This window comes from Callorhinchus milii, unplaced genomic scaffold, assembly GCF_018977255.1.
Source record: "Callorhinchus milii isolate IMCB2004 unplaced genomic scaffold, IMCB_Cmil_1.0 Scaffold29, whole genome shotgun sequence".
In the NCBI taxonomy this organism is placed as follows: Eukaryota; Metazoa; Chordata; class Chondrichthyes; order Chimaeriformes; family Callorhinchidae; genus Callorhinchus; species Callorhinchus milii.
Genome location: NW_024704770.1, coordinates 1,738,260 through 1,756,137, shown reverse-complemented (window position 1 = coordinate 1,756,137; position 17,878 = coordinate 1,738,260). Strand labels below are relative to the sequence as shown.

At 45.3% G+C, this 17,878-nt stretch overlaps 1 protein-coding gene across 2 annotated transcripts in view; it reads left to right on the top strand.

Annotated features, from left to right (window-relative positions):
* Positions 1–17,878, top strand: part of LOC103189826 (A-kinase anchor protein 8-like) — a 32,743-nt gene that overhangs the window by 808 nt on the left and 14,057 nt on the right. For both annotated transcript variants that reach the window (XM_042344661.1, XM_042344660.1), the window contains exons 2-5: positions 4,603–4,641; positions 6,701–6,710; positions 16,194–16,659; positions 17,614–17,743. In XM_042344661.1, the coding sequence (XP_042200595.1) occupies positions 4,603–4,641; positions 6,701–6,710; positions 16,194–16,659; positions 17,614–17,743 (645 nt within the window). The remainder of the gene's footprint in view (positions 1–4,602; positions 4,642–6,700; positions 6,711–16,193; positions 16,660–17,613; positions 17,744–17,878) is intronic.

Sequence of the window (17,878 nt, the reverse complement as noted above, 5' to 3'; positions counted from 1 at the left end):
TTTTATAAATTAAATTAAAAAAAAAGAAAGATGAAAAATAAACCCCTCCACTCCGCGCAGCCCGAAAAAAAAATGGCCGTTAATCGTCCCTTTTTGAGGCGGGCGGTTGGTCGGTTGCGAGAGACCGGAGTGTGTGGAGTCCGCGTAATGGCGGGTGGGTTCGGAGAATCCCCGCCCCCCCCCACCCTCTCTCTCTCTCTCTATCTCTCTCTCCTGGATACCCATCGTTTTTTTTACCCCCCCCCCCTCTCCCCCCTCCTTCTCAACCGTTCTTCGTCGTCGTGGTCTTCTCACTCCGTCACAAAATGGCGGCGGTGCGTGTGAGTGAGTGAGTGAGTGGTGGGGGGGCGTCCGCGGTTTGACTCAATGTTGTTGTGTGTGTGTGGGGGGGGGGTGGGGGGTGGTCCTGTGTGGGTGGGGAGGGGTTTGCTCGGGTGCTGCCCCCGCGCCATCTTGGAAGGTCTATAAACATTTTGAGGGAGTGGGGGGGTAGGGAGGGGGACACACACACAAGTAGGATGGGGGTGTTGGGGTGGGGGGGAGAGTGATGGGGAATGATTTCGCTCCCGATCTCTCTCTCTCTCTCTTGATTATTTTACCAGAATGATACCAGGGATGGGGAGGGAGGGAGGGGTGGGGGGGGGAAGGGGAAAGCAAACTGACTTCATTCGGTAACGTGGAGAGACGAGGGCGTTCCAGGGATTTTCGCAAAGCAGTTACACGGGAATTTCTAAGCGCGCGGCTGTTTGCCTACGATTCTGAACGAGTGCCCCACCACTGCGGTCGGGCGGTTCCGTCCTATCGCGGCGACGAAATACATTTACGCGGCGCCTTCCACGTGGGGGCGATGTCCCGAGGTGCGCTGGGCAGTCGGGGGATCCGCAACCCGAGCTGAGCGGGTGGTTGGGATCAGTAGATTAGAAGGGTGTCTTGCGTTGAAGAGGCCTTCCCGCCCCTGTCCTGTGACGGGAGTGCACGTTCAGGTGGCATCGCGCAGACAGACCCCCCCCTAATCTCGCTAAGGCAGGAGGCCACAGCGTGGCCCTCCAATAGACCAGAGGTCTCTGCGACGCATCTGAAACGTGACCAGTTACTTTATGAGCGTGCGCGCTCATGATCTGGGCTGAGAACCCGCGCCTGTGACGGCGCCACCTTGTGTCTCGGGAGGACCTCCGCCTAACCCGCCACCCCGGGTGACTCGTTGCCGGGGGGACATAGTTGTAAGATAAGTCACGAGAACAGAGAAAGGGAAAAATAGGAGGAATCTTTTTCATCCAGAGAATTGTGGGGATGTGGAATGTTCTGTCAAGTTGGATGGCAATCGTAGCTTCCAAGAGGGAAGTGGACAGGTATATGAAAAAGAGCGGCTTGAAGGAGCCTCCTGCGCTGTAGATTTCTATGTTTCTAAATCTGCAAGGAGTCCTCTTTGTTTCTCCCATCCCTTAGATATAAACTCTACATTGGAATATGTTTCAAGGGATCTCCGTTGGGGTTGTGCTTTCCAACTGGCTAAGGACTGTCCCATTTATTACCCATGGAAGTCACAATAACCACTTATGGCTGAATTCTCTTGGGGTCTGGAAATGTCCAAGTAACCCTCATAAGAGAAGACCATAACGTCAATGTACAGTCAATTCACTTTACAGTATATTCTGCGAAGCGCTTTGAGACGTCTCAACGGCGTGATAAGGCCCTATGTCAAATGTAAGGATTATTATTATAACGTTAGTGTTACGCTACACCTTGGTACACCAGCCACCTCCGCTCCCTTAAAGCACAGGTGCGGTCTGTGGAGTGCACTTGGCTTAAATCAAACCTAATGGTCCATCAGCAGATCTGGTGGACCATATCAAATCCTACCGCTCTGCCCTCGCTTCCGCTAAATCATTGTTCTACCCCAAGACAATCTTATAGGCAAAGGACAACCCCAGGCTGCTCTTCTCCATCACGAACCGACTCCTCCGCCCACCCTCTCATGCCTCTCCCATCCTCACCTCAAATGCCAACTGCGAGGCGATGCTAGACTTCCTTGAACCCAAAGTTGAGAGAATTCGCTCAGCTGCCCCTGCCACTGCATCTACTACCCCATCTCCTTCTCCCACCCCGGGGCCTACCCATCCCTCCCTTCACACCTTTGAACCCGCCTTCCCTCCCCCCTCTCCCATCACCACCATAATCCGTATGAAACTGACCACCTGCTCCCTCGACCCCATCCCTATCCCTCTCATTACCTCCCAGCTTCACCTCCTTGCCCCTCTACTCACTGACATCATAAACTGTCCTTTGGAACTGTTTCCACCCCATTAAAAACTACCGTCATCACTCCTATCCTTAAAAAACCCTCCCTGGACCCTTCTCTACTCCCTAACTACCACCCCATCTCCAACCTTCCTTTCCTCTCCAAGGTACTGGAACGCTTCTCAGCTTCGCTCCTTCCTCTCCCGCCACTCCCTTCTCGAAACCCTCCAATCGGGTTTCTGTGCCGCCCACAGCACAGAAACAGCTCTGGTCAAAGTGACAAATGACATTCTGTCCATCTGCGACCAGGGCTCCCTCTGCCTTCTCGTCCTCCTTGACCTCTGCTGCTTTCGACACCTTCGACCACTCTATCCTCATCCATCGCCTCTCATCTCAACGTTCACGGCTCTGACCTTGACTGGTTCAGATTGTACCTCTCACACCGCCTGCACTTCATCTCCACAAATAACTTGTCCTCTAGCTCCGGATCGTCTCAAGCAGGGTCCCTCAGGGCTCTGTCTTTGGTCCCCTCCTCTTCAATAACTATATGCTCCCTCTTGGTGACATCATCCGCAGACATGGGGTCAGCTTCCACATGTACACCCAACTCTATCTCTCTGCCTCCACCCTTGACTCTAGGACCACTGCTGTCCTAACTGAATGTCTGTCGGACATGAAGTCCTGGGTGAGAGCTAACTTTCTCCAGTTGAAAGTCAACAAGACTGAGGCTCTTCTGATTGGCTCTCGTCAGCATCTCCTTACCTCAGGCGCAACTCCACGGGCTTCCCATCACACAGTGGATACAGTTCAAGATCCTGGTCCTCACCTTCAAAGCCATCCATGGTCTTGCTCCCTCCCTACTTCTGCGAACCCCTAATCCTCCAACATTCTGCTCAGCGAGCTCCGGCTTGCCCCCCGCCTTTTCGCCCCACTTTTGGCGGCAGGCCTTCCGCCACTTGCCCCCATCCTCTGGAACTCCATCCCGCAGTCCCTCCGCCTCCCCCCCCTCCCTTGTCACCTTAAAGACCCATCTCAAGATCCTCCACTTCGACCGTGCTTTCAATCTCCCTGCTTCTCCCGCCCCTGGTCTCCACCCTCCCTGACCCGACGCTCGGGTCCGTAACTCCGTCTGTCCAGCGCCTTGGGATGTCCTCCCGACGTGAAAGGCGCTTTACAGATGTAATTTTGTTGTTATTATGGTGGTGAGGATTTCTCAGTTAAATAAAAATAGTGTTTTGTAACAATGTTTTTTCTCTTATTACTAAGTGGGAGTATTTTGTATGAAAAATACTCATTCTAGATTATCTCCCCACATAGTAACTAGGACTTTTCGCTGGAACAAAGGTGTGACCTGGAAGAGGTCTAAAATTATGAGGAGTTGTGATAGTCAATAGGGAAAAATGATTTCTACTGATCGGTGAGTCAGTAACTGAAGGGCATCAACTTAAGATGGTTATCAAATGGGGAGGTTAGGAGAGATTTTTTCACACGCACAGAGGGGTTAGAAAATGGGATGCGATGCTGGGAGGGAGTACTGGTTCAGGCAGAATCCACACAAGCTTTCAAAAGAGATCTAGATATATGTGTAAAAAGGAGTAAACTACACAGGTATGAGGAAATCGATAGATTTTTGAAAACTTAAGGGATATGGGGATAGGGCAGGTAAATGGAATTAGGTTAGTAGATCAGCCATGATCTTATTAAATGGCGGGGCAGGCTCAAGAGGCCGAATGCTCCGATTTCTTATGTTCTTATGAAAGGGCAAGTATATGAGAATGTAACGATTGATCTTTAAAAGAGCCAGCACAGGTAAATGGCCTTCCTTCTGAGCTGTAAATCTCTTCTGGTTCTAAAGGTATGAATGAGGGTGTTTGTCAAGCTGCAGAGATTTAGAAATAGAAGAAGATTACAGACATCAAATGGAAAGATGTTCTAGTTTTACACGACCTGTCCTGATTGGAATATAATTGGGAAGGGGAAGCAAGGCTTTATGTCGCAATAGGAGCCTAAGGTCTAGGCCAGTTTGGGACAAATTACGGCTCACAAGGCCGTCAAGAAACATTCACACTTACCTGGGTAAGTCCATGTTCGATCGGTAGTGTGTTTCCAGGTTTTTTTTGGTTGTATATTATAATTATGGCAAACTCAGTGTTTAATAAATAATCAGAACACCTAGATCACTCAAATGAGGTAGCACTTGCAAAGCAAAAAATGTTTTCCCCCTCCCCCTGCACTCATGCGCATACAAAATATACGTGTACAAAATTGGGTTACCCAGAGTTTTGCCATATAAATAATGCTTTACAAATGACAGACGCACTCTCTAAAAATCGAACATTTTGTTAATAGTTTTGTGTTCTACAGGGTCGTATGGAAATTGGAACTCAGGAGCTGCTGGCGAAGGTAAATTCTCTATTTGGGTAGAGGGAGGCGGGGTGAATTTAGTCATGTTTGTCCCAAGTTCCTTAATTTTATAGCAGCATTGTTTTGACTGCAAGCATGGTTATTTTTAGATCTTTGTAGTTCATTTGTCTGTTTGTGCCTTGTTAGCATGTAAGTAAGATCTGGGGTTGCGCTACACAAAGAATGGTCAAATTTCTACTGTTGAATGACTGATTTTATCTAGCGGGTTGTCGGCCAGGACACCAGGAGAGAGAGAAACTCCTTTCTCTTCTCCAATAACATAGCGTGTTCGTTAATGTCCATCTGAACAAACGTGGGGTACCCCCTTTGATTTGTCCCAATTTGAAGGGCGGCACCTCTGCCAATGCAGCACTTCCACCCCAGCACGGCTATGGAGCGTCAGCCTAGGTTATGTGAGCTGATGAATAGAATCGTAGAAATTTATGGCATACAAGAAGGCCATTTTGTCCCTTGTGTCTGTTTGGGCTCCCTCATGAGCACTGTTCAAAAAACTTCCAAATGGATGGAGTACAATGAGCCTCAACTTGAGCTGCTTCTAGTCACAGACACTGAGCTAAATCTTTTGGGCTAAAATTGAAGTTGTGCTTCATTGTACTCAGGATAGCATAAAGTCCTGATTATTTAGCTGATTGGCTGGAATCCACGTAAACAGCATCCATTGACCCTCTCACATCCACCACTTCAAAAAAAATCTTGCCGAGCTACTTGTTAAGTAGGCTCTACCCTTTTTGTGGGCGAAACCCAGTAGCCAGTTGGGCACAGAAAACCTTTATTTGCTAGTGTTTATTTCATTGCTTCTTGTGAAAAAGAAGACTCAATGAATTGGAGTCTTGCATTACCCTCCAGTCTTCGGGTACAATAATTGTTTTCAAATATGCTTGGAAAATTATGGTCAGAACATCCACTATCTACCCTAACTTAAGCAAGTACCCCATTATTCTCAGCTGTAAATTGTTCTACCTTTTCTGAAGTTGTCTCACTCTATTGAAACTGTTTGGTTTCAATATACTTATAACATTTTTTACAGTATAATCTTTATGTTATGTTGCGTCAGCCTAGTGGCACTCTTAAACTCTGAGTCAGTTTGTGGGTTCAAGCCCCAGGTCAGGACTTGGAACTCGTATAGTCTTAAGCTGATACTCCAATAACACTGCTAGCGTGTGCTGCATTGTTGGAGGTACTGTCCTTCATATGAGATATTAAGTAGAGGGCCTATCCGACTGGTCATGTGGACATTAAAGATCCCATGGCACTATTGAAAAGAGAAGGGAGTCCTGGCCAACAATCACCCCAAATAAAATTGGTCATTCACTCCAATGCTTGTTTGTGAGACATTGCTGTTGGCTGCCAAGTTTGCCTATTAAAGAAAAAAACACTCTACAGTATATCCTGTGAAGTGCTTTGGGATGTCCTCCCGATGTGATAGCTGCTATAACAAACTTAAGGATTATTATTATTAGCAGCTGGTATTTTTTATGCTCCTTCGTAGCCTCATAATCTACCATTTGAATCCTCCTGATTCTGGGTTTCATTTAGTAGTATGAAATATTAACAGCTGCAGTGAGGCTGGATAACCAATGGACCAGTAAATATATTAAGGGATATGGGGAAAGAGATGATAAATGGTTAATAATGGTTAAGGTTGCAATGCCAAAGGTATGAAGGATGGATTGGCTTTGTTTGATGAACCTTTATATGTTTTTATGTAACCAGATTAAATAGTGAATCTCTTAAAAATACTGGAAAGCTTAAATGGTTTGATTCCTTTGGGGGAAAATATATATTGTTAATAAATAATAGTATTAATCAAACTTAATAAGGTGAACGTCTCAAAGCGCCTCGCCGCATGTTCAATTGGCTGCTGCGTTTTGCCCACACAATAGTCACTACGTTTTAGAGTATATTGTGTGAAGCGCTTTGAGACGTCTCAAAGACGTAATAAGGCACTATATCAAATGCAAGAATTATTATTGTTATTGTAAAATGGAGTGAATGTGTTTTTTGCAATTGGAATTGATGAATTTACTTTCTTTTGCAGGATATGAAGGGTATGGCTATGGACAGGGTTCTGGCTCAAATTATGGCTACGGCGGGAATAAATCCTGGGACACTCAGAAAGGAGGCAATTCCAACCAGTCTGAATCCATTGTTACTAAAATTAACCAGCGATTAGACATGCTTTCTCGCGTGGAGGGTGACCAACAAGAAAGGTACATGAAAAGGGCCTTTGTTGTGCATTTGGTGAATATTACTTTATTTCTAGGTTAGTTGATGTTTATTCAACGAGATTAATAGTCCTAAAACCTCCATATACTGAGTAGTTCAATGGCTTTTGCATTTGGTCTTCTACTTCAGCAGACCAGTGCAAAATAAGCTCTAACTTCTTGGTGGCAACCACATAATTATGCATAGCTTCTGCTCCCAGCAGTCCTGTAGTGTAGTGGTTAGAGCACTCGCCTCACAAGCCAGAGGACCCGGGTTCGATTCCCGGGCTGGGCGAAAACTTAGGCAAATTTCGTTACTACACACACACACCTCTGTTTATCTAGCAGTATGTAGGAACTCAGTTGTTAGTAGATTAGCAGATTGCTTTCGGGAGTAATGATCCCTTCATAAATAAACCAATAATGGAATAATAATAATAGTTTGGTCACTCAATCCACGACTGTTTGTAGGACACTACTGTGCGCAATTGGCTGCTGGTTTTGCCCACAAAATATACAGTCAATTCACTTTACATTCTGTGTAGCGCTTTGAGACGTCTCAATGACGTGATAAGGTGCTATATCAAATGCTTATTATTACTACTGCTTCCATTTAATTAGTTGGAGAGCATTAATCACTCGCGGAGGGACAGAATGTCAGGCGTATGGCCCCTACAGAAATCCTGAGTCGGAAAACAAACACCGTGTACATTTCTTATCAACGTTTTTGTGGAAATCCACCTTAAGTACCAGGACAGTGGCAGTTTCCATTCCCAGTCTGTACTGAGTTAGCTGATGCAATCGTTAAAGTACTTTATTAGCCTTTGTAGCTATAGGCTATCTAGCAAAAAAAGGTTTAGGTTCACACTCCTCATCACTAATGATTCCTGCTTTAAATGTTGATGTCACTCTCAACCCCTCCTGATCCCAACCACCAGCTCGGGTGTGGATCCCTGACTGTCCAGCGCTTTGGGACGTCCCCTTGACGTGAAAGGCGCCGTGTAAATGTAATTTGTTGTTGATGTTGACATAGAATAAGGATATGATCCGGATGAATTGTAATGCCTCTTTTTCACCCTCCTCCACCACCCCTCTCCAATTGAATATACAATTGAATTGTGATATGCTCCCCTCCACACACACACGCGCGCGCGCACGCACACACGCGCTCTCTTCCTCCCCTCCCTTCTGCCAGCCACCCCCCCGCCTCCCTCCCATTGCATCCCGCAATAACATGTGAGAAATAAGGTCAGAATATCTTGGGCAAAGTAGCAACTTGATTCCCATGGAACGGTACCCCTGCGGAAATCAGAATGTTCCAGCACAAAAACAGGTCATTAAGACCATGAAGTCTGCACTGGTGTTTTTCTTACATGAATTGAGGATGGCCTCCATTGGGGGAGATTAGGAGAATCTTTTTGACACACAAGCATTGCCCTGCCGGGAATGAGGCCGAATCCTTTCAGAAGGGAACTTCCTTACTCCACGCGCCTCTGCTTACCTAGCAGTAAGTAGAAACCCGGTTGTAGATCGATTGACGGATTCCTTTTCCTGGGGTAATGATTCCTTCAAAAAAAAATAACAATCATTTGGTCACTTAATCCACGACTGTTTGTGGGACACTGTTGTGCGCAATTGGCTGCCGCGTTTCGCCCACAAAAGAGATCTAATCCAACTTTCCTGCTCATTTCATCTGCCTGTTTACATTCCTTTTCCACCTAATTACCTTTTTATAAGAATGTTCTTGAAATTGCTTGCTTAAGGGTTTTGCAAAGAATTCGAAATTACAACCACCCTCTGGGTAAAGAATTTGTTCGCACCTCGTAGTGATGGATGTATTAATGAGTTAGCAATCTGTACTACATCTATAGAACTGATAACTAACTCATTAAATATTTTGTGGAGTCCTATAGCTTAGTGTTAGAGCACCCCCAAGTGAGAGGACCTGGATTCAATTCCTGGCAGGCCGAAACATTGGGCAAGTTTCCTAACTCCATACTCCTCTGTTCCCCAAGCAGTAAGTAGGAACTTGGCTGTTAGTCGATTGGCGTATTGCTTTTCCAGGATAATACTCCCTTCAAAAAATGATAATAATGATTTGGTCACTGCTGTGCGCAATTGACTGCTGTGTTTCGCCCGCAAAATATACAGTCAGTTCACTTTACCGTATGTTCTGTGAAGGGCTTTGAGACGTCTCAACAACGTGATAAGGTGCTATAGCAAATGCAAGGATTATTATTATAGTCTAATATCTACTGTAGTTGAAGGGCTGTGAGTCAAGCTATAGGTTTAGTTTAAAAAGATGGTTTGGCAGTTGGTCACAATTGGAATAATGATCTAAAGTTTGGATCATTTTGCCAAACAAAAAAGATTGTCCAGAGTTTCTTTCTGGTGTTAAGAACATAAGAATTTGCCTTCTACCATCCAGTTCGCCTTCCACCATCCTAGCAGTTGTGTGTCATGTCCCAAACTATATATTGTTTTCCGGGATATTATTTCTTATAAGACCATAAGAATTAATTGTTAGACACCCCTATGAAGTTCTTTTAATTTTTTATAATTTTTCATTTTATATTTTGAGAATGTCATGTTATTTATTCTTTGTTATGTTTTATTTCTTTCAATTACATTTACATTAAAACCTCCTTTCCGCACCAACTCTTCTCTGTCTCCAGCAGCTGCTCGCACCGCCCGCCAGGCCTTCCTGAAACTGCTCACTGCGACTAGCCCCAACCACCCCCCCCCCAAACCAACCGTAACGCCGACCGCCATTGGCTCGCTCACCCCCCAAACCACATGGAAAATTCCACTGTAAGAGTGATGTCCTGTAGTGTAGTGGTTAGAACGCTCACCTCGCAAGCTAGAGGACCCGGGTAATTCCCAGGCAAGGAGAAACCTCAGGCAAGTTTCCTTACTCCACGCAGATGCCTCTGTTCACCGAGGAGTAAGTAGGGACCTGGTTGATAGTCGATTTTTTTGCTTCTTCGGGCGTAATAATCCCTTCAAAAAATAATGATAATAATAATTTGGTCACTCAATCCAGTGGGACACTGCTGTGGGCAATTGGCTGCCGCATTCCACCCACAAAATATACAGTCAATTCACTTTACAGTATATTCTGTGAAGCACTTTGAGATGTCTAGAAGGCATAATGAGGCGACATATCAAATGAAGGATTATTATTTTATTATTATAGTACGGCCTCTAGTTGGTCCCAGCATCAGGCAACGAACAGCCCTACCTCTGTCCTCACCCAGTGACCTTGCTATAGAAGACCATTGAGAGCGTGGCAGAGGGAGTAAGGTCACAGGCTTGGGGTGGACCAGTCAGGTGCTGTGTTGCCCAGAGCTGTGACCACCGCCAACAGCAATAACTTGCACTTATGTAGTGCCCTCCACACAGGGCACTTAACAGTGGCAGAGTCTGACTCTGAGCCGGTGGGAGGGGGGGAGATGACCGTAAGCACGGTCGAAGAGGAAAGTTTTCACGCGGGACTTGAAAGGGGAGAGGGGGGACAAGGCGGAGGGATTTAGGGAGAGTGTTCCGTAGTTTTGGGGCGCAGTGGCTGAAAGCATGACCTCCGAAGGTGGGGCGAAGGGTGCAGGGACAAGCAGGAGGCCGGTGCCAATCGAACGGAGGCGCCTGGTGGTGGATTGGGGAGTGAGGAGGTTGAGGGGGCTGGATGGGTTGGGGGTGAATGAACCAATGGCGGGTAGCATTATGACAGTTGTTCATACCGATCTGTCCATCCCTCCATCTCCATGTTCCCAACCCGGTCCGCCCACCATTAGCGGTCGGCCCTTCAGCCTCTCTGCCTCCACCCTTTGGAGCTCTATCCCAGAGCCCTTCACCTTGCCCCTTTTCTCGCCTCCTCCAAGGCCTTTCTCAAGACCCTCCTCTTCAACCGCACCTTTGGTCAACCTTCTATCCTTACCCTCCACCCTTCCTCAGCCCAACCCACAGCTCGGGTCCAGATCCTTGACTGTCCAGTGCCTTGGGACGTCCTCCCGACATGAAAGGCGCTGTGTAAATGTTGTTGGGGGCAGTCTGAGTGGCATTGGCTGGTGCTTGATTTTTTTGTTTTGTATGTTATTTGTGTTATTCTATATTTACGAAAAACGTGGGGTTCTATTAATTGCTGTTTATGGTGCACTGAGCCAAGCAGACCATAAAGACCATAAAGATCACAATTTTGGTCCCCTGACTGTCCTAAATCCTTGGTCAGAGCCAGGATTCTGATATAGTATTAGATTGTCTTGGATTTCCTGAGTTAACGAGAGGAGAAAATTCTTGGAAGTTATTGTTGATCACTATCCAGTGACATGTCGTACAAGCATTACAAGAGTTGGTAAGAATGGGATCGGGGAGACTAATTGCCCCGTTCGTGGTTGAATACCCTGTTGTCTTGGTCCACTCATGAAGAGCCGCTTGATCAAGCCAATGCTCTTAACTTTCAACATGACCCTCAACATGACTCTTTGGGAAAGGTAAGTGTACGTGTGGATGGCAGGATTGGATACAGGGGTGGTTGATGATAGAAAGCAGAGAGTAGGGATAAGAGGTTAGAATAAAAACAGAAGTTTTAACAGAATAAAAACAGAACTTGCGAAAGTTCTGACCTTTCGTCCGAACCTGTGGAGTCCTGTAGCTCAGTGGTTAGAGCACTCGCCTCGTAAGCAAGCGATCTGGGTTTGATTTCCGGCAGGGAGAAATGTTGGGAAAGTTTTCTTACTCCACAGACACACCTCTTTACCGAGCAGTAAGTAGGAACCCAGTTGTTAGCCGATTGTTGGATTGCTTTTCCGGGGGTAATGATTCCTTCAAAAAAAAAAAAAANTTGGTCACTTCAATCCACGACTGTAGGACAATGCTGTGCACAATTGGCTGCTGTGTTTCACCCACAAAATATACAGTCAATTCACTTGACAGTGTATTCTGTGAAACGCTTTCAGACGTCTCGAAGACATGATAACGATTTATATCAGAATAGAAGGATTACACAATAACAACTTGGATTTATATAGCGCCCTCCACGCCGAATGGCGTCTCACCCAGAGCGCTTTATAGTTTAGGATCCCGGGACTGAGCCAGGAGGAGGGATGGGAAGGTGACCGAAGGCGCGGTCGAAAAGAAAGGTCTTCAGCCGAGACCTGAAAATGGGAAGGGAGGGAGCGAGACGAAGGGAGTGAGGAAGGCAGTTGCAGAGCCTCGGGGCATAGTGGCTGAAGGCACGGCCGCCGAGGGTGGAGCAGAGGACTCGGGGGACAAGGAGGAGGCCAGACCCGGAGGAACGAAGGCAACGGATTATTATATTACTATCTGCAGTATTTTGTCTTTAGGGACAAAATATTGTTTTTCTGGTTGGAGGAAGGTGGTTGGTGTGCAACAGTGTTCTGTGTTGGGGCCTCTGATATTTTCCATTTATATCAATGACCTTGATTTGGATATAGGAGCTAGAACGTTTTGTGATCGAAATAGATTAGCACAAAGGGCTGATCAGTGGCAGATGAGGTTCAGTGAAGGGAAATGTGAGGTGATTCAGTGATTTTTAAAAAAAAAACAAGTGAAGAGAGTATACATTGAATGGAAGTGTCTTGCAAGGAGCTGAGGAGCAAAGGGATTTGGGAGTGCGGGTACCTCAGTTATTGAACGTGACATCGCAAGTGACTAAGGCTATAAAGTGGAATCCTATAGCGCATTGATTAGAGCACTCGCCTCGCAAGTGGAGGACCTGGGTTTGATTTCTGTGCAAGGCGAAACTTTAGGCAAATTTCCTTACTCCACACACACTGTTTACCTAGCAGTAAGTAGGATCCTGGTTGTTGATCGATTGGCGGATCGCTGGTTACTCAATCTACGACGTGATAAGGTGCTATATTAAATGCAAGGATTATTACAACAAAATTTAACAACAAAAGTACATCTATAAAGCGCCTTTCACGTCGGGAGGACGTCCCAAGGCACTGATATTATTATAATAACGAAGGCTAACGGTATGCTGGGTTTTATTCACAGGGGCACCGGGTGTAAAAGAAAGAAGTTGTGCATAAATTGTTGTTTAAGCCCCAACTGGAGTATTGGGTCCAATTCTGAGCACATGGCTTCAGGAAGGATGTTAAAGCCATGGAGGGGCCCTTGCAGAGGACTGATTCCGGGGATGAAGGATTACAGGTTTGAGGAGAGATTGGCGAGGCTGGGCCTGTTTTCATTGGAGCAGAGAAGGTTGAGGTGACCTGATTGAGTTGTACAAAACCATGAATGGTTTTGTTAGGGTAAACGGAGAGACATTATTTCCATTGATAGGGGGAGTCAGTATATAGTATCAGTATACATAGTGCCGTGGTAAGGCGCTGTATCAAATGCATTTGACATAGTGCCTTATCACGTCTTTGAGATGTCTCTAAAGCATTTCACAGAATATACTGTAAAATGTAGTGACTGTATATTTTTTGGGCGAAACACAGCAGCTAATTGCACACGCTAGCATCCCACAAACAGTCGTTGATTGACTGACCAAATAATTATTTTAAAAAATTTGTTTTGAAAGAATTATTACCCCCTGGAAAAGCAATCCGCCAATCGACTGATGCGGAGACTTGCCTAACATTTCACCTTGCCGGGAATCAAACCGGCTCACTTTCGAGGTGAATGATCTAACCCCTAAACTACAGGGCTCTTTAGCGGTCTTGAACTAGAGGACATAGATATAAGATAGCCACACGAAGAGCGGAATGGGAACTTAGGAGACGTGTTTTCACCCAGAGAGTAGAGTAAAACTCACAATAAGTCATGTCAGTCTTAATAACATAATGATGACGTGAAGTCCAAGTTGCAGGCAAGCGTTGTAGAAAATCCGACTTAATCAGTAATCTACACTCTTTATCGGCAAACGTTGGAATTACATTGAATCGCAGGAAATGAAGTTCTTCTGTGCACGTACAGATGGCTAAGGAGGTCATTTCCAGGCCTCTGGTAAACGCAGGAGAAATGGAGATTAGGAGAGTGATGTTACGAGTTAGGTAGCGAGCGACACGAGTCGTGTGCAGAAATCTGAGTGCTTTTGATTGGAAACTGAATGGGACTTGTGCAAGTTTGACTGAAGTTGGGATGTGGAACATCTTAGTGAGTAGGCTGGTGGAGTCGAAGTCCATTGTGGACTTCCAGGAGGAGGTGGACAGCATAGGATAGAGAGAGGCTTGAAGGGCTATGGGGATAAGGCAGGGACGGTCCGACTGAAATGATGTCCCTGCTCTGTGAGCTAGTGCGGGCTGATGGGCCAATGGCCTCCTTCTGAACTGTGCGTTTCCAAGTGTAGTGACCAGTTGACTTGCCTTCAGTAAATGCTAACACAATGCAGCTCCCTCCCATGGTTTGGTGGTTCTTTGTGCACGTTGCATGCAAAGTGCGTGCTTTTGTGTTTGAGGTTTGAAAGATGGTGGAGGGAGCTAATTTCATAAGGTAGAAGAATTAGCTGATGCATTTTGTCACTTGACATTGGGTAACGTGTGCCAGACTGGTAAGTACAATATGGCCAAAAGGTGCTTACTTAATGTAAGTAATGTGGGTTTTGAGCCTTACTAGTAGGATGCCTTATGAATTTTACCAAATTAGTTCACCTCCAAGTTGTCTGTACTGTGCATTTTCTGCAAATTGTGCTCAAATGGTGTTTGCGTACTGTTATTGACTCAAATTGTCACTACATTTAATTTAAATCAAATTGTTGACTGGGAAATGCGTGGGTCTTTGTGTACTTCTGTATAGCAACATGTACGATACATAAAGGTAGAATTAAGTGCTCCGGGACTCTACCCCACGTGAAGGGCGTTTTATAAATGCAAGTTGTTGTTGTAGAATTACCGATTTGCAGAACAGAACATACAGTTGCAGTTTCCTCGCACGTGAGAGGACCTGAGTTCAGTTCCTGGGCAGGGTGAACAGTTGGGCAAGTTTCCTTACTCCACACACCTCCGTTTACCTAGCTGTTAGTAGAAAACCGTTTCTTAGTTGATTGGCCTATCGCTTTTCCGGGGGTAATGGTCTCTTTTTAAAAAAAAATAATAATTTGGTCACTTAATCCATGACTTTTGCTGCCGCGTTTCGCCCGCAAATATACAGTCAATTCACTTTACAGTAAATTCTGTGAAGTGCTTTGAGACGTCGCGAAGATGTGATAAGGCGCTATATCAAATGCAAGGATTATTATTCTGAAGAGCAGCAGTTTTACCCTTCAACTCTCACCATCTTGTCTATCTCATAGCATTTTCTCTGTTGTTTCATTATCCCACAAAAACCTCATTAAAACATTCCTCTAACCCTGACTGCAAGTTGTCCGCATTGGGAAAAACATGGACTTGGATAAGGAAGCTTACCACTGGAAAAACAGGGATGTGAGATAAGGAAACTTGGCTTTCTCCAATTATGACCCAAGGCCATCCCATTCTCACACACAAAAGGCGCTGTACAAATGTAATTTGTTGTTGTTTTTGGGTGGATTGTCTGCTAATTTTTTCAGGTTCATTTTACTTGGATTACTTTTGTGTCGTAGTTCTCAGGCTTTCTGTCTTTCAAAGTGTTGAGTTTTTTTTTCAAGTTTGAGGGCCTGTAATGGAAGTGGATTCCCAAGTGATCAATAGTGCCTTGAATTGTGTAACTTTTAACGGTAAGCAGTAATTTTTTTCATTGAAATAGCTTGTTGGTTGTAAGGGTAGCCTGACTATTAGAGTGACTCGTGGAGCATTGTAGGACACGGAGATTGATCGCTGTCTATCTCTCACATGTTGATGGAAAGTAATGGGTGATATCTGATGGTCGATATCTTTCTGTCGTGGTCTTGTATTTGTGCAGTTGAGATTTCTTATCCATGGTTGCAGTGTTCAGTAGGTTGATATAGACCATCTTATACTAAACTATTTTTTTACTAGGACCATGGGCCAGCATGAAAGTGGACCAAGCATCCGTTTTCCATTGAATTGACCATAATTATTGGATTCCTAGATCCCTGAACTCTCTAAAGGCACATTTGTGTATTGGTTCTGAAACCTTTGACAAATGGTAACTTGGTGGAAGTATAGTTTTCTTAGAATCCATATCAAATCTTAACCTAGCCGAGTCATTAATACCGATTAAACTTGTCAATTTCGTCACCACAATCTGGCGTTTTGTTGATCTACAAAACATTGTAGAAACGATTAGTTGCTAAACTTTACCCGGCGTTGTTGAAACTCTGCTATGTAAGTTCTCAGTCTGTTTTGACTGTCCGGCAGATGGTTTCTTGAATGCTTTCCAGCTACTGACCAGATTCCTTGCTTACTTGTGCGACTCTTTCAGGTTTGTACCTTTCGAGTCCTACGACTCCAGGTCTTCACTGGATGACCGTGATCTCTTCAGATCCGGCTTTGATTACAGTGAATATGGACCTAATCGTAATGATTCCTATGGAGGTCGCTTTGACCGCTACGACAACCCCTACAGGAACCGGAGGGATCAGTTCCGCAACAGAGCACGCGACGGCTCCGGTAGGCATCGGGGCCAGAACTGGTCTAGAGACTGGCTTCCCAATAACAGATCCTTCCGGAACGACCCCTACTCGTCGTCTTCAAGTTCCGAGCGACTGTCAGCGCGCTGGAATGAGCTGTCGATGGGATTCGGAGGCCGGGGCTTTAATCCCGCCTCCAGGAACCTCCCTTCGCTCTTCTCCCAGGCCTTAACCTCTGGTTTCGGGCTGTACGGCTTTCAGGGGAAACAGTACGGAGGTCTGAGGATGCGAAGGAGAGAGCGGAATCGAAACAAAATTGTAAGTAGACAAAAACCTTTTCCCGTTTTCTAAAAGCCGTAGACTTGAGTATTCAGCTGTGTGAACTCTAGTGACCAGCTCTGACGATCTCATCTCCTCCCCCTCCCACCCCCGAATCTTATACAGTAGTCAATAGCTTCCACCCATGTTGTCATTCGAAAGTTATCAATGAAAGATGTCAATCAATTGTAAAAGTAGTAAGTTGACACCAGTACAGGGAGCGGTGAGGGATCATTGAATGTATCACAATATGTTAAAAGAGGCAATGTGAATGGTATAGTACTGTAGTTATACAACGTAAACCTGATAATGTCTCTAAGACTTCCTTCAGATTAACAATTAAATAGTAAAATGGCATCTGCAAAATGCACAACTAGTTGACATATGAACTTGAACTTGGGTATATATCAATGGGTGTGTGTCTGTGTGTGTGTTTACATAAGGGGAGCAGGAAGGAGAATATACCTGAGCATATTTGAGTACTCGGTTGGCACTCTGAAACTTGTCATCTTTGCACTGGTCTATTTCACTGGAGAAATAGCAATGCACAGACTTGGAATCTGAGAGGTTTAAGCGTTTACTATTTGGGCTTTTGTGGCTGTGATATAATCACTTCCTGTAGGCTTCACCGAAGCTTTCTGTTTAGGTGGAATAGTGCACACTCATCTCACAGTTCATGCACAGGCTGAGCAGGTTAGCGTTTCGATTGGTAGCCAAAAGGTTTGCTCTTGATTGAAGGCATACAAAATAATTTCAATCGGAATACAAGTGAGCCATATTGATTGAAGTTGTGAACTGAAGTTTAACCTAAAGTACTTTGTGTGGCATTGCAATTCAGCAGCATGTGGCATCCTACTGGCTACATGCCAGTTGCCTCCTGGTAAACCAACACGCGCGCTTGGCTATTTTTAGGGTGGGTTAAATCATTGATGAAGTGTTATATTTTTGTGACAGAGAGGTAGAGGTAGAGGTGTTGGCCGTGAAATGGGACTTGGAAGGAAGAGGAAGCAATCAACTGGAAGCAATGATGAACCGGATGGCAAAATGTCCAAAACAGACCAGTCGGATGACTCTGACAGCGAAGGTAAGCATTTAGATATTTTTATGCACTTTATTTTATCCCCCTTGAAGGTAGGTGGTGACTGGATGATGATAGCACTTTGATATTTCACCCCAACTAAGTAATTTTGTTTTATTGTTTAAAATATTCTCCCTTCTG